Below are 21,609 nucleotides of genomic sequence, written 5' to 3'. Positions count from 1 at the left end.
GATCGCTCCATCCGCAGAGCGGGCGGGAGCCGTGCGAGCCGGAAGCTCCCGAGCCGCGGCTCCGCCGTGCTCGCTGTGTCCGGAGGAACATCGCCTGCCCCTTGTGGGGAGTCCCCACGCTAAAACAGAGCACTTTCTGCCCCCAGCTCGGCATTCGGGCTGTCCTGTCTATAGAGAGCTGCTCACCAGACCTGCAGGAGGCAAACTGAAGCCCGGCTTCAGAAGAGGATCAGGATTTTTAAAGTGCTTGGAAGCCAAGAAATGCAAGCTGGAGTCATGCCTGTGCTCACTCCAGCTGTAGTTTCAGTGGCACAGTGACACTCCAGACCTCTAGCTCTCACCTATGGACATTCCTCTTCTCAAGTGCCCTGTGTGCTCCTGCCTGCATCTCCCCTTTGACCAGGGATGCAGCACCCCTGGCTGCTTAGCTACCCAGGCTCCTGGTGGCATCGATATCTGTGTAAACACATGGATTTCTCTACCTTCACCTTCTGCTTTGTCCCTGAGGATGTCTGGAATACCACTCGGAAGTGTGTGTTTTCTGTGGGACATGACAGTCCAGCCACGGAGTTGGACGCTTGGACGCTGTGTGGAGCATTTAAGTGAGGCAAAAATGGGCCCACTGTGCTCAAAGCGGGATACTCAGCCTTCCTCCACTAAACAGGCACAATCTGAATCCCCAGGGCCCAGATATGACATCACACAGCCTCCTCTTTCTTTCTTGTCTTCTGTGCCTTTTTCTGTGGCACATCCTTGTGGTCTCAAAGAGTTATCTTTCCACAGCAAGAAAGCCCTGCTCCAAGTCAGGGAAATGGGTGTGGAGAAGGTAATGGTAAAATAATCATCCAGGCTCAGATATTGAATCATAAAACTGAGGCCTGGCATAGGGAATCCCTGTCTCTGATGCAGACACCCCCTGCCCTTGGATTGCTGAGAGAGTGAGAGATGCTCATCTTTGCAGGTCATTGACCAGCTGTGGCCCCCAGTCCAGGATTAGGGCCCAGATTCCATGGTGGGAAGGAATATGGCAGTGACAGGCATTTGGGTGAATCCCGCCGCAGAGACCAGCAGTGACACCATGAGGGACGTGGCTCCAGGTCTGTGACACAATGAGGGACACAGCTCCAGAACTGTGACACCATGAGGGATGTGGCTCCAGGTCTGTGACACAATGAGGGACATGGCTCCAGGTCTGTGACACAATAAAGGATATGGCTCCAGGTCTGTGACACAATAAGGGATGTGGCTCCAGGTCTGTGACACAATAAAGGATATGGCTCCAGGTCTGTGACACAATAAGGGATGTGGCTCCAGGTCTGTGACACCATGAGGGATGTGGCTCCAGGTCTGTGACACAATGAGGGACATGGCTCCAGAACTGTGACACCATGAGGGACATGGCTCCAGGTCTGTGACACCATAAGGGACATGGCTCCAGGTTTTTGTCACAATGAGGGACATGGCTCCAGGTCTGTGACACCATAAGGGACATGGCTCCAGAACTGTGACACAATGAGGGACACAGCTCCAGGTCTGTAACACCATAAGCGACCTGGCTCCAGGCCTGTGACACAATAGGGGACATGGCTCCAGGTCTGTGACACAATAAAGGATACGGCTCCAGATATGTGACACAATGAGGGACATGGCTCCTGTGACACCATAAGGGACACAGCTCCAGATCTGCTGGTCAGTATCCAGGTTCTGTCTGTCCTTGCCCCAGCTCTCCTGCCTCATCCACCAGATGTCTGTGCTAAAGGAACCTCCAGGTTGGAGTCACCTTCAATGCACATAGCTTGGGTCCATTCCCTGCCATGAAAGCACCTTAGACCATGGAGAAAGTGAAAGCACAGCCCTGTGTCACTGGATCTCGTGGCTGGGCTCCAAAGGGCCCAGACCAGGCTGTGCAAGCAGCTTTCTGACTCCCGAGCAAATACAACTTGATCACTTGTTCAATGGATCTTTTCTGTGTAACCAACCCAGAGCCCACACCTGCAGACAGGGTAGCAAGGTGTTTGAGAGCAATGGGAAGCTGCTCTCTTTAGTGACCTTGCTGGAGACCTGAATGAGCTGGGGGTGGGCTGTGTCTCGCAGGGAGGGAGGATGGCAGCCCGTGCCCCATGCAGCAGCAGGTCCTGCCTGGAGTCCACAGAGCCGGCTCAGTTCTGCCCTCTGCACAGCAGAGCTGCACCCTGCCAGTCCCTACTGGTGTCTCCGAGGTTAAGGTTCTGCTTCCCTGGTCATACACTGGCATTCCTGCAGCCCCATCTCCCTTCAAACACTGAGTCTGTTCCATGCTGGGAGCAGCAAGGAAAGACTGATTCCAGAGAGGGGGAAGCCAGGCAGGAAGGGCTGTAGCAAGGCAGGGGCCTCAGTGACCAGGGTGCATTCCCACAGGACCTGAGGAAGGTGAGCAGAGCAGATCTGATGTCAGATGGCTTCATCCTATGAGTTGGCCCTGACCCTGGAGAGTCAAACCTCCCCCAAGAAGGGGGGATGCACTCAGGGCCCCAGCAATTTACTCCACTTTGGTTTACTTTGTCTCATGAGACTTTGTAGTAGAGGTAGAAACTCATGTGCACATCATGAAATAAAGATTCAGAGAAGGATATGTTGAAGGATTACAGAAAAAAAAAAAAAAAAGGTTGTAAGAATAATAAAGCAAAGATGTGCTGCTATACTCTCATGTGTACGTCAGATGGGACAGAGCTCCCTCATCCACCATCCTCACAGGGTGACCCAGCTTGGAATGAGGGTCCAGGCTGCACATCCACCCAGTGGACTTCCATGGGCTTTCCCAATTTCAGTTGTGTGACCTATGTTGAATCTCCCACAGCTTCTTGCTGCTTAGTGAAATGCAGTTTCCATGGCTTCCACTTGAGGCTCAGACCTCCTCTGCTCAGAGGCTTCCTGGGCATCTTTCCCTCTCCACTCACCTCTGCAGAAAGCCCCTTGATTCCAGTTTAAAGGGCTCCATGCCTCCCTCTCAAGGAATCAGTGTATTTCCTTAATGTTCCTGAAGACAGAGTGTCCAACACACCAGGTACAGCAGAAATATTAATTGTGTGTGCAGTTTGTAAAGCCCCATGTCTCATTGCACTCTCAGCTGTTGATGGAGATCCCTCAGGACCTTGACAGGTACATTACCAGACACTGAGTTTAAACAGTCTCAGGAGGAGACCTGCTCTCTCCTGTTTTGGGGTCACTGTGCCATGGCTCATGTTTTTCAGTCTCAGCAGGTGATCCTGAGTCTCACCAAGCTGGGCCCTGAGTGCTGAATTCAAGTCCAGCGTCTGCCTTCAGCAATCACAGACCAGCCTGGCCCATCTCTTCATCCTCAGTCTGCCTTTGCTTACCACCTCTCCTCTCTGTTTTCTGCATTAGAACTTTAGAACTGCTCAAGCTTCTTCCTCCTCCTCATTCCTTGCTGCAGACATGTGAACATGGACAAGTCTGTTTGCCTGCTTTTCTGGAGTCAGCAGGAAAGCCTGGGGAGTGTCCTGCTCAACACTTGGCACGTGGGACAGTGTCTGTAGTGAAGGCAGTGCATGACCTGTCTGATCAGCACAGAGAACCCCAGGAGAAAACCTTCAGCCTTTAGAAATGTCCTTGCTCAGAACCTGCACAGTGGGATCCTCAGAGGCTGTTCATTAAGGAAAATTAGATCCCCTGCTACTGGGCAGGAAAAGAACCACCCAGGCCATCTCTCCCCTCTGAGATGGAGAGTCTGGAGTGTGTTCCTGATGCACCAGCTGCTGGCCAAAACTGGCCAATTAATTTTTGCTGTATCTGTAATGGGTAAAGTTCTGAGTAACACAGCACAGCAACCACAACTGCAACAGTTAAAGCGTAATGACAGACTAGGAAATGAAAGCAGGTCTTCCTAATGGAAACTGCTATGCAGTCTTAACTTTATGCCTCTACCTGCTCCACTTACTATCTCTGCACGGAATCTAGCACAACAGGACTAAATCTAGTCACAGCCTCTAGGCATTCCTGCAAAATAGCTGCTAAACATATTAAAAGCAAGGGTAACGTTGTAAAATTATTTACTCCAAGTTTGGGAAGTCTAGAGAGCAGGCTGTCTGTGGCCATGGTGCTGTTTGACCGAAGCTGGGCTCCCTCCAGGCACAGACCCTGCTACTGGGGGTGCCCTTGGCATGGTCCCTCAGGCTCTGCAGCCCCACACTGCCCGAGGTGGGCAACAGCTCCTGGGCAGGGGGCGCGAGGGGGCCCCCGCTGCCTTGTACAGGGTCCCTCAGGCTCCCCCTGGCTGCAGAGCTGCCCCGCTCCCTTCTGTCCTCAGCTTCTGGCAGTGAAACCTGTCTGTGTGTCCCTGCCTGGGGAAGGGACCTCAGAGCTACCCCTGGCAGGGCCGGAGCTGGGGCAAGGAGAGTTCAGGATCCTCGGTAACAGCAGCAAGAGCACCCCAGGTGCATGGGTTGGTTTGCTGCTGACAAGATCTCAGACCAGAATTTTTTGTTTCTGTAGTCCTGGACAAGGTTCACATATTCCTTTCACATATTTCTCTGAGGATTGTTCTGCTTAGGAGAGCCAAGCCCTCCCTCACTCCCGTGTTTGGATGCTGCTCAGGGAGAGCAATGTTAAACAATTCTTTAGATAATCTATGGGGCTTCCAAGGCACAAGGCTGGTACCTCTTGCATGTTTAGCCCAAAAGCAGCTCTCTCCACGTGCACTGCTCTGCCCCAGCAGTTATGTGAGCATGGCACTCCAGAACTGTTCATTCAGGAGACATCCATCATCTGCAGGTCACCATGCAGACATACATCTCATGGCTCTGTGAGAGCCTATAAGCAAAGCTGGTGTTCTCAGAGTGCAGGATGCAGGATTCAGAACAAAATGGGTTATGCAACACCATGCATGAACATGAACATCGTTTCTGCAGCTGGGAGCACAGCCCAGTCAAAGGCACCTCTGAGAACAGCCTGCCTCCATCACCTTCGTGCCCTCCCCTCAGGTATTTATTTATCCACACTGATGACATCCCTGGTGCCTTCCCTTCTCCGGGCTGAACTGTTCCAGCTCCCTCAGCCTTTCCTCAGAGGAGAGGTGCTCAGGTAATTTCTCCATGTTGAGATATTGTTATTTTGTCACTGCTCAGGTTCTCTCTTTGAGGTGGCTTTTGTTGTCTTCTGACCATTCTTGCTGTCTTCTGCTGCTACTGCAAAGTTATACGAGACCAGCTTTTGTTGAAACCTTTGCTGGGGATTCTTTTAGTGACCTGAAGCACCCAGCCCTTGTAAGCAGCTGCAGGTGACTCTGCTGAGGTGGGGAATGAGCCAGAGAACAGAGGGGGCTGACAGCCAGAGAGCACCAGCGTGCAAAAGGGGTCTGCTCCCTGGGGTTCCCCTGTGCAGCATGGCACCTCAGGAGACCAGCACGGAAATATCTGCATGGAAACAGAGGTGCAGGAAGTGGGAGAGCTGCTGTGGGGGCACAGCCCCCAGCATGGCCCAGCAAGGCCCAGCTCAGAGGGGCTGTGCTGCTGCTCTGGGAAGGGGGGGGGGGGGGCACAGCCCCCAGCAAGGCCCAGCAAGGCCCAGCTCAGAGGGGCTGTGCTGCTGTAGGGGAGGGGGGCACAGCCCCCAGCAAGGCCCAGCTCAGGGGGGCTGTGCTGCTGTAGGGGGGACACAGCCCCAGCAAGGCCCAGCAAGGCCCAGCTCAGGGGCGCTGTGCTGCTGTAGGGGGGCACAGCCCCAGCAAGGCCCAGCTCAGAGGGGCTGTGCTGCTGTAGGGGAGGGGGGCACAGCCCCCAGCAAGGCCCAGCTCAGAGGGGCTGTGCTGCTGTGGGGGGGGCACAGCCCCAGCAAGGCCCAGCTCAGGGGGGCTGTGCTGCTGTGGGGGGGGCACAGCCCCAGCAAGGCCCAGCTCAGAGGGGCTGTGCTGCTGTAGGGGAGGGGGGCACAGCCCCAGCAAGGCCCAGCTCAGGGGGGCTGTGCTGCTGTAGGGGAGGGGGGCACAGCCCCCAGCAAGGCCCAGCTCAGGGGGGCTGTGCTGCTGTGGGGGGGGCACAGCCCCAGCAAGGCCCAGCTCAGAGGGGCTGTGCTGCTGTGGGGGGCACAGCCCCCAGCAAGGCCCAGCAAGGCCCAGCTCAGGGGGGCTGTGCTGCTGTGGGGGGGGCACAGCCCCAGCAAGGCCCAGCTCAGGGGGGCTGTGCTGCTGTAGGAGGGGCACAGCCCCCAGCATGGCCCAGCTCAGGGGGGCTGTGCTGCTCTGGGGGGGCACAGCCCCAGCAAGGCCCAGCAAGGCCCAGCTCAGAGGGGCTGTGCTGCTGTAGGGGCACAGCTTGAGAAGGGCACTGAGGCTCCCACTGCCCCAGGTCAGGGGACTTTGCAGGGCCTCCTCAGGGGGATCACAGCCAGGGCTGCCCCCGAGGTGCCCCTGTGATGGGGAAGGGATGGGGTTTGCTTCTGTGGGTCACACCCAGTCCTGGGGTCCTTCAGAACTCCTGAGCACTGTCCATCCCACACAAGTGAAACATGCTTGGTGCTGCCAAAAAGCTGAGACATCAAAGATAAAGCTTGTGAGAGAAGTGGTGTAAGACCAAATATTTAAATAACTTAATAAAAGCCGTATCCCCATTTATTGCAGACTTTCTCAGAAACCGCTGCAGCCAGCACATTCAGAGCAAGGAATCTGATAGAACCAGTACAGACCAGTGGGGTCAAAATGAAGGAAACAGGTTAAGTCAGAGCTGTCCATGAGGGGTGAGTGGAGTTAGCAGAAACTGGAACTTATTGTCCTGGAGCCAAACACCGTCCCAGTGGTGACAGCAGCTTGTGGCAGCCCAGTGAAGGTTGAGAGATCTGTAATTAATCGGCCTGATCTCTTTGGGACTGGGCTGAGCTCCATGTAGATGAACTCTGGTCTGGGTTAGGGCAGATCCCCATGCGATTTAAAACCAACCCCTGAGAAAAGAAATCTACATCAACCATGATAACCTATTCTAAGATGCAATTAACTAGAAGATTAATTGTCCTTGCTATTAAAATTGTCTCATTTTTAGTATGTGTTTGCCCAGCTTCAGTTTCCAGCCCCTGTATCTGGTTTTACCTCCAAATGCCCCTAGGAAGGTCTGACAGTGCTGAAGGAGCCCTCAGGGAGGCTGAGCAAGGGGGCACAGTGGGGTCCACAGTGGGCGTCAGGGGACAATGAAGGGGTCCCTGGCACTCTTTGGGGGGTGGCTCTCAGCCCCTCCTGCCCTGTGACCCCTGTGATGGCGAACAGGCACCCACAGCTGCACACAGGGCTGAGGAGCAGCTCTGGTGTGTCCAACCCCCTCAGCTGCACAGGACCCACTGCAGCAGCCCCTGCAGCCTATCTCCCTGCAGCCCAGCTCCCTGCAGCCTAGCTCCCTCTCCCGGTGCTGCTCTGACCCTCCTCTCTCTCAGCCTTTCTGAAATCCCCACCCCTGAGCAGAGAAGAGAGACCTGCAGCACTGGGCACCTGCCCCAGGTGTCTGTGTGCAGCACACATTCTGCATAATGAAATCCAGTAACTCAGTAAATATTTCTGCTCTGCATTTGAAACAACTGTGTGCAGTATTCATATTTTACAGTGGTAATGAAATACTTTCTATTCCATCAGTAATTAAGGAAGATGCTAAACTGTGTAAGTAACAATTTTTATAATGTGCAGAAGAAGAGCTTACATCCAAGAGTATTTAATTGGCTAATGAATTCACTGAACCATTTATTTTTTTCTTTATAACAAATCATGGCACACTGGGGAACTTAAGATTACTAGGGGGAAAATACCAATGTCTTGTCAGTATTTAAATGTGTTCACATGGATATCCAAGAAACTACAAAGCAGTTAGTTCAACATACCTCCCAAGCAATCACAGACAAGCATTCAAAGGATGTCCTGGGTAAGTCAGTGAAAGCTAGAATCCAATTTAATGTAATTTGAAGGAGGTACTTTCAAATTATTTTACGTAACTTTTTTTTATAAGCGTACAAGTTTGATAGAGCTAATGAGAGAGATGGGGCATGCTTAGAAATCTGTAAGTCATTTGACTAAGTTCTGCATGGCATTCTAATAAGAAAAATTAGCTGTATGCTGCAGTTGATGTCCTCAGTATGAACAGATCCAAAAGAACTGGGTGGCTGAGGAGACTTATCTTGCACAGCCTTTGACAGGTGTCTCTCTAGTGCTATTCTCTGCACATATCAGTGCTGTATGCTATCAGCAATCAGGGAGAAACAAAAAACAATTGCTGATAAAATTATTGGAATGGATAAAAGTGAATTGTTGGGATGGTAAAAGTAAGAGGTGCACTTGCTCAAGAGAACCTGATCTGGGTTGCTGCAAACACCAGGCTGGGGAACAGCCGGGTTGGTTGCGTTGCAGTGTAAGGTGCAGTATGTACATAGGAATGGGGCTTCACTGTAATTCAGGCACAGTATCAGGGGTGTAACAGGTCTAAGCAACATCAGAGGCTGCAACATCTGCCATGGAGCACACACTGGCTGGAGGGCATCGCTGCCCAGGCCTCCTGCTGGGCTGTGAAATGGGCAAATCCCATCAAATATGGGCAAACCCCATCAAATACGCGCAAACCCCATCAAATACGGACCCAGGGCTCCTGAGCATTTGTGTGATCTCAAGTGCCCAGCAGAACGGCCCCCACACAAACACTGTGCACAGCTGTGCACAGCTGTCCTCCCTCCATCTCAGGGGATGCACTGCAACAAGGAAAGCCCAGGGAACCCCTGTGTGTGGAGTCAGGGCTGGGTGACAGCTTCCACACAGGAACAGCACAACTGAACACAATTCCAGCCCAAATAAGGGGAGAAATAGCACAGATCTGTGTAGTTTTAAGTTGTATGATGAAGAGAAACAGAAAATTGTTGCCCATATGTTCTTACATGGCATCAAATGAAACATAACAGTGACAGCAGAAAGATAAAGAGAGGGAGGTGATCAATGCACTGTGCAATTCTTCTCTCCTTCCCATAAGGATATCAGAATGATCAAAGCTCCCAAAAGTGACTGGTCAAATTTGTGGCAGAAAAAAAAAATCTCTCCACAGCCAAAAACTACAAAGATGCTTTTTGGACTCAAAACTACCTAAGAAGCAGGTTACAACTCAGGGTGAGTACAGACATGCTGGGAAAGAGCTTTTCTCTGCTGGCTTTGCCTGTAAGTACCTTACTGTTAGCCCTCATGACGGCCTCTCATGCTCTTTACTGAGGAACAGGAAAAACTGAGTGAGAGTCAAGCAGGTGCTTGAGGCTGGGCAGCCTGCAGTGTGCTGGCTGTCTGTCAGAAGGGATCCCAGGGATGGGCAGGGCTTTGGCTGCACAGGGAGGGTCACAGCAGGACCCAGTGGCTGCAGCTGGGATGGAAACTCCTGTCTGGAGCTGGGATGGCTCTTTCCAGAGCACACCACTGGAATGGCTGCGCTGAAAATGCAGCAGTGGACTCACATCTCCCCAGCCACTCCTAAGGGTGCGTCCTGCCATGACTGCTCCGCTGACAAACCCGGGTGGATGCTGGAGCAGGAGCACCAGCCTGTGCCCAAGAGACATTTCCAGCAAACCCAGGGCACAGAAGGGACTGGCAGCTGCCCGTGCCTGCAGCACACTGATAAAAACACACCAGAACCACGTGTCCCTGTGCTAACAACCCCCTAGGTTCAGTGTGCTCAGCAGACACCACAGCCCTCCCACTCAGGATGGTTAAATTTCCTTGGCAAAATTGTCCCCTCGAGTACATCCAAAGCTGCATTAGGAATTTCCCCTTCAGAAACCTGAGAAAATAGCAAAGCTTGTTGAGTTGCCAGAATGTGCTCTGGAACATTAAATCTTTTAAAATCTGTTATTGTACATGTTTTTGAAAATCAATTGCTAATCAGTTAGCATAGCTGAGTTGAAGTCAGAGCATTTGCAGTCAGCCTGCATCTTAGCTTGAACCTTTCTGATTGTTTCCATTTGCCAAAGGGCTAGAATTCCCAGAAGCTTTTCTGGTGGATTGGTTTGATTCAGTTCAGTTTTTTCCCACCAGTTGCGTTGGTCATGCTGTAAAAGGTTCTCCCTTTTTCCTACCAGCCTCACATTCCTTGAAGAATGTTATCCAGGAGTATCCTTATGCATAATGAACTCAGGCCCCTTTCAATTTTGGTAGGAGCACAGACAAAACTCAGTTTCTGGAGATATGTGGCCAGGGATGGCCTGTTCCTCTCTCCACCCACCTGACCTCAGCCCTCCAGGCACACCAGCATGCTCTGTCTGCAAATCTGATGGCTCTGAAAGGAGGAGGAGCCCTGGAAATGTACCTGCAGCCCCACGGTGGGTCCTCCACTGCAGCAGGTGCCTGTCTGGGCCACCTCCATGCAGGAAGGACCAGGGAGTGCCAGAGCTCCGTCTGCCCCTGCCTTTGCAGAAACCAGACCCTGTGTGTTCACCTCTTCCCACTGGAGGAGCTGGAGCTGCCTCCATCAGCCTCAAAATTGGCAAAGCAACCAGCGAGACCCAGGAAGCAGCTGTAAGCCTGACAGCCACAAGTAACAACTGCAAAATAAAGCCAACTGTGAAATTCAACTCTTCCCTGTTCTGAGGAGGTATTACTATGGCTGAGCATCCATTACTGAGCACAAGTTGATGCAGGCATAGGGACAATGTTGGAGAGAGGGGTGGTGTACCTGTCCAGGTGTGCAGGCTGCCTTCAGAGCAGGACACCAGGCCAGGCTGAGGCAATCCCAAATTGTGCTGCCACCAGAAAGGGCAGACCTTCCTGTTTCTGTTCGTCCTTCGCTCACAGACATCATCTGGCTAAAAATGAACTCTCTAAAGTGGTGATTAGACTTTGGGAACAAGAGCTCCAACCCTGATCACATAAACAGATGACCTAAGCAGACAAGCAGGTTCAGCCAGTAGGAAGAAGGTAACTTCAGACTCCCTCCCCACACTGGTGCACGGGAGATGCACCACTGGCCCATGGTGAGAGGGCAGGCCATCATCCACGTATTTCAGAAACAGTGGCTCCCCTGTACATTTCATGCCAGTTTTGCAGATGGTTGTGGTCACCCCAAGCCAACACCTCACCTCTCTGACCCTGTGTGTCATAAAGCACATATCCTGAGATAAACCATCTCTATGCTGCAATAGCACCTACATAAAGGCAGGCACAAGTGCTTCCAGGCACCCTGTGAGCACCTGTAGCACATGAACACATCCCTGTTAGCATTCCTCCTGTGGCACATCAGCAGTGCAGGCACATTAGGAACAGCAGGATCAACCTCTCAGTGTGGTTTGGGGCTCACATCCCCAGAGCAGCAGGGCTGAGGGCACAGAGCTACAGCCCCTGTGCCCAGAGAGGCAGGAGCAGAGAGCACCCCTGGGTCTGTCACACAGCTTTCCCCTCAGAGCAGCATGTTGCAGAGTCCTGCTGTGGCCGTGGCCATGGAGAGAGGCCCGGCAGAGCAAGTGCAGCAGGAGGAGGGACCCACTGCCCTGCACACCTGTGCCAGCCACAGCCACAGCCCTGGTGCTCGGGCATTCCTTGAGCCAGAGGCAGTAATGCAGCTTACAGCAGATCTTAAAGGAGGGATAGTGCCTCCTTTTCTTCATAACTGTGTCTTATGTCGCAGGACAAAACATTTCCCTTCACCTTGTCGAGGGAGTGGTGCAGCCCAGGCAGTGTGACCCTGCACAGAGTGACCCTGCACCGTGCCCTGGCTGGGAGCAGCAGTCCCAGGACACATTCCTTCCCACCAGCAGCAAGGTCCTCAGTGCTGCACAAGCACAGCCACCCTGCCCCAAGCTCCTGAGCCAGGTAACCCAGACATTGCACCTTCATGAAAGGGGCTTGACTGAACACCCACCACACATTTCCCTCTGAGAAGCAGGTGGGTGCACAGCTCTGAGTGCACATGCCATGCCCCCCTTGGCATGTCAGGTGAGCTCTGTCAGGACAATCTTAAAATAAATGAAGTCATGCTCAGGTTGGTTTGGTATAAAGAACAGGATTTATTCCAAACACCTTTGGGTACAGACCAAGCAACTTGACTAAAGACAGGACCACAGCAATCATCCAGGGCACCAGAGTTGCCTAGTACAGGCTAGGGTGTTTGGATTTGGGATAGGGAATCTGGTAACCTGCTACTAAGCCTGTGATCCACGCAGTGTCTTCGCTCCTTGTACCACAAAATTCCCTAATTCCCATACCTCCTTTTGTTAGTCTGGAGTCTGTCTGGATTAGCATGGACAAACAGAACACTCCCAAACAGGTGCATGATGCCGAGCAAAAGGCTAGCTGGGACCGGGACCCAGCAGCAGGCCTGGCACAGGGGGCTGATGTGGCCAGGCAGGATGGATTGAGGGGAAGGGGGGAGCTGCCAAAGCACAGACTGCACTGGCAGGTGGAACATGTGCACAGAAAGGCACAGCAGGACTGGAACTGCCACCCCTAGTAGAGAACGTCCTCGAAGCCGAGCAGCAGGAACTGGTGCAGGGCACTGGGCAGATGCAGCTGGGACAGGACCAGCAGCAGCCGGCCCTCCAGGAGGCTCCTGAGCGCACAGCGAGCCAGGTGCTGCAGGGAGCGAGGTCTGTGCCCCAGGGAGAAAAGGGACTGGTAGAAACATGGGTATTTCTACAGAGAGAAAAAAGGAGCAGAGGCATGCACAGCTGAAGATATCACCCTGGGAGCAGAGGTAGAACCAGACATCCACTTGCCTCACTATGGAGCATCCTCCCCATCGCCAACAGCCCCATCCCTGTGCCTGCAACCCCCCTGGCCAGCCCCAGCGCCACCCAACCCTCCCTGGCAGAACCCACCAGGGCCTGGACACGTGTTCCTCAGCAGCAGCCAGCACTGGGTCCCTTACCTGCACCACCTCTGCTGGAACTGCTGCCAGCCAGTCCTCGGAGACGCGCACGTGGCTGTAGCTGTTCACCAGGGCCTCGATAACACGCGGGCAGCTGTGGCAGCACCGCAGCACCTGGCACGGACAGACAGATGCCTTGAGAGGCCACCTGGAACAGGGGCTGGACAGTGCTCAAGGAATAAAGCAGGGATTGATTAAAAGGCCTTCAAAGGATGCACCTTGGGCAGTACAAGAGCCTGCCTGAGCCTACACCCAAGATGGACTCTGAGTCACGGGTTGTCATATTTTTCTAAGTTTTGGTCCATTTACATATTGGGGTTAATTGTCCAATTACAGCTCCAGGTTATGCAGCCCCATCCTCCCAGTTTGCTCTCCTCAATTCACTGTTGTTTACAGGTTTTGGGCCTGAAGCTGGAATGGTATCCTTGGTTCTAGGGCTGGAAAGGGATTGTTTTGTCTGACTAAGCTGTGAAGAGAGCTTGCTAACACTTTATGTAAAGTTCAGTTATACACTAATGCAGTACAGAATCTGGAAAATATGAAAGCTAAAACTTCAGGCATCAGGAGCAGGTGATCATCATCATTTGGCAAGATCCTGCAAGTCCCACTCACCTCCTAAAGTACTGCTCAACCAGATGTAGTAAATCTGGTGAACTCCTGTCCTTCCCTCATTGTGACCCAGGAGAGAAAAACCAGTGCAGGTATGGAGCACCAGAGCATCCCTCCTTGCAAAGAGGAGGGCTGAGCCATCACTCAACATGCACAGCATGGCTGCCTTCAGCACAACCCACAGCTCCTCCTCAGACACAGAAACCATCGTGCATGGCTGGGGTGATGATCCCCACCAGCTTCACTGCTGCAAGGAGCTTGTAAACACCAACACTGCTTTGAACCAGACTCCTTACCTCACATTGCAGTAGTTAGAGCATGAGCCATTCCAGGGCAGGGACTGGCATTCATTTTGTGATCAGACAGAGCACAGCACACCATGCCTCTTTTAAGGGCCACACCAGAGCTCAGGGATGCAGGATTGTGCCTCTTTGGCTGCAGAGACATCTGTACCTGTGTCTAGAGCAGTGCTGGGCCCACATCAAGGGTGGCACAGAACCGCAGAGGACTTCACAGGTATTTGTACATCATCTCTGGTGTGTCCCACACTGGTGTAGGTGCAGGTGACACACCAGTGCCGTGTACCTAGCAACAGTTCAACCTTTGGAGAGCACCCCACCCAGGCAAAGCTGCACAGAGGCAGATTTCCCTGGCTCCGGGCTGCCACTCCCCATGGCCCAGGCCAGCAGTAGCTGTCAGAGTCTATTCTGGCTGTACCAGTGATCCTCATTATCTGGCGTTAATAGGAGATTAATTAGTGTTAATTGTTGATTTTCCTGTATTTTCCCAAAGGGGAGAGCAATCTGCTGATCTCCGGGCTGGGTAATTATGCAGTGCTCAGGAATTAAGACAGGAAATTAACCCTTTGTCTGCGGGTGTTTTGCAGAGACAGCAGGAGCTGGAGGGTGTGCCCCCGAGAAGAAACACCTCCAGAGGAAAAGGACCAACAATTTCTAGAGCAAGTAATTATGGAAACTGGGGTGAGTGCTGTCTACACAGCTTAGCAGACAAGCAGGAGAGTAATACAGCAAAACACACCCCAGGAGAAAGCATCAGGGATTCCCATGCCAATACCGGCAGTTTTCCCGGACAGGGCAGGGCAGCGAACAGGCTGCCTTGGAACAAGGCCGGCTGTGACAGGAGGGCCCAGGGGGCCCTGGTGCTGCTCACAGCCTTCCTCTCCCGCCCAGTCCCCGCACCTTGAGGAGGGAGCCCGGCCAGACGCGCACGGCGCCGTGGTTGAGCAGCGCTCGCACCACGAGCTCCGGGCGGTGCTCCCGCCGGTAGGCAGCCACCTGCAGGATGTTGTGCAGGGCCGTGTTGCCGCCGTAGTTCATGACATTGACATTGGCACCACGGGCCAACAGTAGCTCCGCGATTTGAGCGTTGGCATTCTTGCAGGCCAGGTGCAGCGGGTGCTGCCGGTCGCGGTCCTCGGCGTTGACGCTGGCACCGCTCTCCACCAGCAGCTGGCACACGCGGTAGTAGCGGTCCATCTCCTGGGGCTGGTGCTGCTGGGCACAGGCAGCATTCAGCGGCGTTTGCCCCTCCTTGTTCCTCAGCTCCAGCTGAGCCCCGTGGCGCAGGAGCAGCTGGACGTGCTCTGCCAGGCCGTGCCGCGATGCCACATGCAGCGCTGTGTCCCGCTCCTCCTCCGTCTGGCTGTTCACACTGGCACCGTGCTGCAGCAGCTCCTGGACACACCTGTGTGGGCCAAGGCGACTTGCTGGCCATTCCTCATCTCCACCTCCCAGCTCCCACAGCTGTACCATCCCAGCTTTTCCCCAGAGTCTGAAAATCCCTGCTCCTCGTGCACTGGAGCAGTGTTTTTAAGCCGGGATGACTGGTGAGCAGAGATGCTGCCCACCCTGTGCAGCTAACTCTGCACAGACCTCCCAAGTGTTGTCACACCTGTGCCTGCTCACACGCACAGCGGATCTGTGCAGGAACACCCTGAACATTACAGTGAGACCACTGGCTCTTCAGCTGCGCCTGCTAAGGACACGAGCTTGCAGTCACCTGCTAGAGCTCAGGGCTGATCCGGGTGCAGGAGCAGGCACCAGGGCCAGCCCGTTCTGCACCCACCAGCCCACCCTCAGGGGTGAGGAGGGAGCCTACCACACGGGACTAGCCTTGAGGGGCGAGAGGCTGGCTGTTCCCCGGCAGGCAGGACTCACCCGATGGAGTCGGAGCTCTTGCAGAGGTGCAGGGGCCGGTGGCCCTGCTCAGACACGGCCTCGGGGTCGGCCCCGGCGCGGAGCAGCAGCCGCGCGCAGGCCGCGCTGGCGGCCGCGCAGGCCTCGTGCAGGGCCGTCCTGCCGCCCGGGGCCAGGTCCACGGCGGCGCCGCGCAGCAGCAGCAGCCGCAGGCACTCCGTGTAGCCCCGGCCCGCCGTGATGTGCAGCGGCGTGGTCAGCTCCTGCTCGTAGCTCAGCGACCACAGTCCTGCGGGGAAACAGAGCTCAGGCAGCCACGTCCAGCCGCGGTGCACAAACACGTGCCCTTTTCCTTGAGGGACATCCCCTGAGAGACGGGTGTTTCCCCTCAGGGGACATCAAGGCCCTTCCCTGCAAGATGCTGCACTGGGACTGGCCCCAAGGCAGAGATCCCTGGAAGGCGCTCAGGCCACACAGCCGTGCAGACAGGGAGCCCCAGGGAGCAGCAGAGGCTGCTCTGGGCAGCGTGCCCTTCACCTGTGCCTCAGGGGGGACGCGGGGCTGTTCTTCTCAGGGGTGCAGCAGATGGAGGGTCTGGGGCATGAGCAGGGCTGATGGCAGTGAGCTGGCTGGGCCACACACTGTGTGTGAACCACCACGAGCACAAGGAACCAGGCTGTAGAGATGTGTCAGAGACAACTACCACACACACAGGGATTCAAACAAGCCCTGAGCAGGGTGCAGACAACAAGCTACAGCAGAGCTGGACATCTAGAGCCTAGGAGAGAGCAAGGGGCTGAAATGTGCCAGCTCTCAAAGATGCTGACCCAGCACAACCCACAGCTGAGCTGGTGCTTTCTGCTGGCTGACAGCCTGCAGATGCTACAGGGAAAATTCTCCTTAAACTGTGCTTCTTATTGCCTACCCAAACTGAGCTGGAGATATCCCAGACTGCATGGTGTGTTCCACACTGCATCCTCTCAGCTTCTTCTTGCAGAGGCAGTACATCACCTGTGTTTTCCAGGGCCAGGTTCAAACTGCACTGTCTCAAAGGTCTAACTCCTGTTGTGATAGCCATCACAGGCTGTCCTGTTGTGACAGGACCATCTCAAAGGTCTAAACCATGTTGTGTCAGTCTGGCACAACCCGCAGTGGGAGCCCACAGCTCCCAAGCACTCAAGACAATCCCTGTGGGAGGGACCAGGGTTCCTGGATGCACCCTGTGCTCTCAGAAACAGGAACCCCTTTCCACAAGGAACAATGGGGAACCTGACCACATCCCCATGCTCTTGTTCCCATTCCCACTGCTCTGCAAGCCAAGGAGCACCCGTAACCCAGAACCCCAGCAGCAGTGCCCTGCAGCACACAGCCCAGGCTGAGCCCCACTGCAGCCGTGCCCCACTGCACACAGCCCAGGCTGAGCCCCACTGCCCAGGATGAGCCCCACTGCAGCCATGCCCCACTGCACACAGCCCAGGCTGAGCCTCACAGCCCAGGATAAGCCCCACTGCACACAGCCCAGGCTGAGCCCCACTGCAGCCATGCCCCACTGCACACAGCCCAGGCTGAGCCCCGCTGCTCCCCGTACTCAGCCCGCGGGGGTTGAAGCGGTAATTCTTCCACTCTTCCAGGTCGCTGCTGTCAAACACAATGCTGGCGCCCAGGTTGTTCTGAGGATCTCCGAGGATCTCGGCTATGGTGCCCTGATCCCCAGCCAGCAGGGCCTGCCAGAACACCTGGGCAGGGCCATGTGCCTGCCGTGTGCGGATGGGCTCCTGGCTCTCGTCTCTTCCGCCTGTGGTGCTGCCCATAGCACCCGAGCAGGCTCTCCCCAGAGAGCAGGACAGGAGCTGCCGGTGCACCCAGCCAGGCTCTGAGGCACAGCCCCACCGGCAGCCTTGTTTGGGCTGAGAGTCTGCCTGCCTGCCTGCCAGCCCAGGGCGTTCACAGGGAGGGGAACATATCACACCCCTCTCTGGCTCAGGCTGGGCACAGCTGAAGTCTCAGCTGTTCTATTCCAGGAAACCTTGTGACCAAACGCTGGGGCCAAGAGGCTGATAAAGGCTCTCCACTCAGGCAGCAGTACCTCAGCAGTGCCCTGCTGTGAAGGGGATACCTTCAGGGAGGGCAGGGGAGCTTGAAGGGTAGAAATGGGGACGAAACGTTGCTAAGACGATAGAGATGGAAATGGTTTCATGCCTACTCAGTGTATTGCCCAGTGCTGCCCAGACCACAACAGCATGACCCCAGCAGCTCCACACACATCTCCAAGCCTTTGTTCACCTCTTGGCTCCGCATATGTCTCCAGCACTGCCACCCATCTACCAGTTGCACCTGAGCCATTGGCACTAGGAAGATTTTAAAATAAGCTACAGGACAGCTAGTTTTAATCAAAGCCAAATAAATGGTAGAAATAGGTAAAAGGATGGGAAAAGTTGGAGGTAATTATCTTTTAGACCCTCTCCACTTCCTCCTCTTTCTTGATATCCAGCCTTGCACAGAGCCCCTGCACAGCTTTAGTGCTCCCTTTCAGCCCTCAGACACTCCCCTGGCTTGGCTGCTCACTGCAGTGCTGTCACCTGAGCTGGTGCTTTCCTCTGAGCCCACTCGGCTCACACAGCCAGCCTGCCCACCCGGGTCACAGCAGAGCGTGCCCTGCTCACTGGCATCAGCACCGTGCACATACTGGCCACACCATGTGATCCAGAGAACATGTCAAACTGCATGCAAGGCTAGTGGAGTTCAGTCTAATTTTGTGTCATGGAACTACTCAGATCATGCAGCTAAACACCAGTTAAGTGACCCCAACAGACCACCAAGCAACAATTACCAGAAGACCAGAGCCGAGTGTAAGACAGGGAACTTTACCCTTCTCAGTAATGAAAATAAATGAGCAAGTCCTATGCTGACAGCATCCAGTTTGCTCTGTGTGTGCAAACTTCACCTTGTCTGACAGAAATGTACCTACAAAAAGGTAAAGAAAGGGAAGCACCTGGCAGATGTTCCCACCTGATGGGACCCTCTATTTACACAAGGATATAAGCAGGTATCCCATGGGAGCCTGAGGTTCCCAGTCACACACCAGGGAGGCAGCAAGTGGTGTAAGTATCAGTGACACCAGACAGTTTACACTTCCTCTGGGCACCTTAAAATGCCAGCAAGGTGATCTGGGAAGGACAAGGTCACTAGAACCTAGCGTTAAGGTCACTGAGTTCTGGGAACCTGTCCCTGCATGGTCAGTGAGATACAGAGACAAGCCTCAGGTAGCATGAAGGTTTGGTTTTGGTTTTTGTTATGTATTCTTATCTGACAAATTTGGCAGCACATTTTTGCTCTGTGCTTGAGGAATAATCTTGTTTGGTTGAGTTTTTCACGTCTTGAAACTTTGTTGGTTAGAGAAATTTCTGCATGAGGTTGTTTCACGTTGTTCCATTTTCTCTGGGGCACAAACTTTTACCAGCAGAGAGCCTGGCTGCTCCAGTGCCTGCCAGCCTGGCACAAGACAGGAGTTACCACACTCAGTCCGTATTTTACTGACTAATTATCTCACTTACACAAAAGTGAGTGGGATTTCAGTGATTTCATTTCTAAATAGACTGTAACAATTCAAAACCCGGGTCTTACAAATCTTGCAACTCAGTCAATAATCTTCCCCACTCTCCAGTAGCAGCATGTGCATTGGCAAACCCACGCACCCCGTTTGTCTGTTGCTGAAGTGGATCCCCACAGAATGCTGTTGTCTGTCTCAGCACCAGGACATTTGGCCTGCTCCCCTGGGAAAGCAGAGCTTTCATTTCAGCTTTGTCAACAGCTCTTCCATTCTCCTATGGGTGGCTTTTGCCACCAGCCTTCTGTTGAGGAGGCTCTCCACCAGATTTGCCCTAAACCAGGACAAATACAGTTAAAGGCCTTCCCCACTTGACGCTCCTAAATTCTGGGAGTCTGCCTGCACCAGCTCACCAGGTGACAGCAGCAAGAGCAAGGGCACACCCAGGCTGCCCAGCACACCTCTGCCTTGGACACACACACCAGCTGCACTGCTTACTGAGGAGCTTACAGACCATACTGATGAGAAGGCAAGTAAAAGGGACCAGAGAGTGTGGAAGCATATATGGTAGCCCCAAGATGTGCCTGGACAAGGTAGAGATGGACAAGTGAGATGTACAGATGGAAAGAAACACCAAGAATGATCAGCTCCTGCCTCCTGTCACTGAGGAAAGCTTGCTTCCACCATCTTTCTCATAGACTGGATTTCTGCTCCCCTTGTAAAATCTGTGTCACAGAACAGAGCAGCATTCTGGTGCCTCTCCACCCATGCACACTCCCCACTCACAGGTATTTCACATCCGTCCCAGCAGTCTCTAACAGGACAGTCCTGAGGATGTGCTTCTCCAGCAACTCTTCCAGGGGCCCTATTCTCATTATTTCCCAGTAGATCTGCCTCATGCCACCTTCAACAAGCCTGCTACTACCTGTTGTACAGCCTTGGAGACTTCCTTCCTCACACGAAAGCTGTTCTTCTCAAGTCCTTCTTCCACCACTGGGGATTCCTTTCAATATTTTTCTCAGGTGCCTGAGCCCTATCCTTGGACGCCATCCTGGGCATTTTCTATCCCCCGCATGTCCCAGTCCCTCCTACCCACCACGTTTGCTGCTGGTCCAGCGCAGCGCATCGCCCCTGGTCTCGATGATGAGATTGATGGCGGAGCTCTTGGTGAAGTACTTCTGCACCATGTCCAGGTCTCCAGTGAAGAGTGCATTCTGGACCAGCAGGTCCTGGCACTGCAGTGGCTCCAGGCGGCCGAGCTGGTGCCCCCAGCCATGTGGGCTCAGGCTGAGATGGCTGTGCTGGGAGCTCACACTGTAGGAATCCTTCCAGGGAGCCGGCTGCGGCCGACGCTGAGGGGCAGGGCGGAGAGGAGAGGTGCAGTCCATCACAGGTAACTCACCAGAGGAGGCTGAGTCACACAGTGAACGAGCTATTACAGCAAAGACCCTCTTGCTCAAGGGTTTGTCCTCTGCAGGCTGCTCCTGGGTTCCAGCTCCCCTGCATCTGGCTGGACTCAGGCAGAGGCCTGAATCACCCAGTATAAATAGCCTGGCTTGGCAGCTCCTCATCACCACCTCCCCTTCTTCCAAGAGCTTATTTTCAGCTGCTGGGTGCAATCACCAGCACAGACTAGGCACAGAGAGGGGTGGCAGGCAGCCTGGAATGCTCTTTGTGCTTGCTGGCTCTGCAGAGAGCCCCTGCTCCACACAGTGCTCCCACTGAGAGAGAGGCAGAGCAAGGTGGGGCAACCATGGCAGGGAGGTAGGTGGGAGAGGGCACTTGGGAAAGGCCTGGATCAGACTCGGGCTCAGAAGTCATAAAGTCCCAAGGACAGAGCTCTTCCCCACAGGGGCCAAAAGAGCCTAACCAGTACCACACACTGCTCTGGAATCAGCCCCTTCCTGGGCAGCAAGGCTGGCTGCCCACAGGGCTGGGCAGAGGGGGGACCCCTGAGGAAAACACCTTGTGCAACACTGTCACATTGGTTCCAAACTGTGGCCAAGTTCTTCATGGTGTGGCTGGAGGCGCTGGTCAAACAGGGAGCCAGACTGCTTGTGTTCCTGTTGGCAGCTGTTTCCAGAGCAGAGCAAAGAGAGCCTTGAAGCTGAAGATGGTCCATGAACCAGTCCCAGGACTGGGATCATGCCAAACATTCCCATTGCCACAGCACAGCTGCTCTGTGCCAGTGCAGCATGCCCTGGTGCTGGGCTGGGAGCACATTCTTCTCCTGAAGGATGCAGTGGCTGCATGTCCAGCTCCACTGTGGAACCCACACTCGAGCTTCGGTCTCCTCCAGCCAGGTGAGGGCTCAGAGCAGCAGCCCTGACTGGGGGAACTCTGAGCACAGGAAGTCTGGATTCCCTAAGACATGAGGAAGAGGACAAACTAAGAACTCCTAGTTCCTCTCCAACTGTCTTTACAACTTGTGCTGTTCCTGGAA

At 54.2% G+C, this 21,609-nt stretch overlaps 1 protein-coding gene across 5 annotated transcripts; it reads right to left on the bottom strand.

Annotated features, from left to right (window-relative positions):
• Positions 1–11,974: 11,974 nt before the first annotated feature.
• ASB10 (ankyrin repeat and SOCS box containing 10) lies at positions 11,975–20,675 on the bottom strand. 5 transcript variants are annotated; one of them, XM_063160584.1, is made up of 6 exons: positions 18,199–20,241; positions 17,208–18,167; positions 15,641–15,908; positions 14,663–15,167; positions 12,855–12,968; positions 11,975–12,575 (listed from the first exon to the last, which is right to left on the bottom strand). In XM_063160584.1, the coding sequence occupies exons 2-6, from the start codon at positions 17,428–17,430 to the stop codon at positions 12,180–12,182; spliced, it is 1,506 nt and encodes a 501-aa protein (XP_063016654.1). In that variant the 5' UTR covers positions 17,431–18,167; positions 18,199–20,241; the 3' UTR covers positions 11,975–12,179. The 5 variants fall into 5 exon arrangements, with proteins under 5 accessions (XP_063016654.1, XP_063016575.1, XP_063016718.1 ...); XM_063160782.1 differs by having other exon boundaries at positions 12,293–12,619; positions 18,199–20,242; XM_063160505.1 differs by lacking the exons at positions 17,208–18,167; positions 18,199–20,241 and adding an exon at positions 20,263–20,675.
• Positions 20,676–21,609: the final 934 nt, after the last annotated feature.

Source organism: Melospiza melodia, chromosome 1 (genome assembly GCF_035770615.1).
Source record: "Melospiza melodia melodia isolate bMelMel2 chromosome 1, bMelMel2.pri, whole genome shotgun sequence".
In the NCBI taxonomy this organism is placed as follows: domain Eukaryota; kingdom Metazoa; phylum Chordata; class Aves; order Passeriformes; family Passerellidae; genus Melospiza; species Melospiza melodia.
Note: the sequence above shows the minus strand (reverse complement) of the source record. Positions and strands in the feature narration are given on the sequence as shown.

Bases quoted from the DNA above. Each gene is read 5' to 3' on its own strand.
- ASB10 (XM_063160505.1), bottom strand. From the start codon at position 20,554: ATGGACTGCACCTCTCCTCTCCGCCCTGCCCCTCAGCGTCGGCCGCAG. The intron at 15,909-20,262 runs GTGGGTAGGAGG...GTTTCCCCGCAG, and splicing joins CTGGACCAGCAGCAAACGTG to GACTGTGGTCGCTGAGCTAC. The intron at 12,576-12,854 runs GTAAGGGACCCA...CCTGGGGCACAG, and splicing joins TTCCAGCAGAGGTGGTGCAG to ACCTCGCTCCCTGCAGCACC.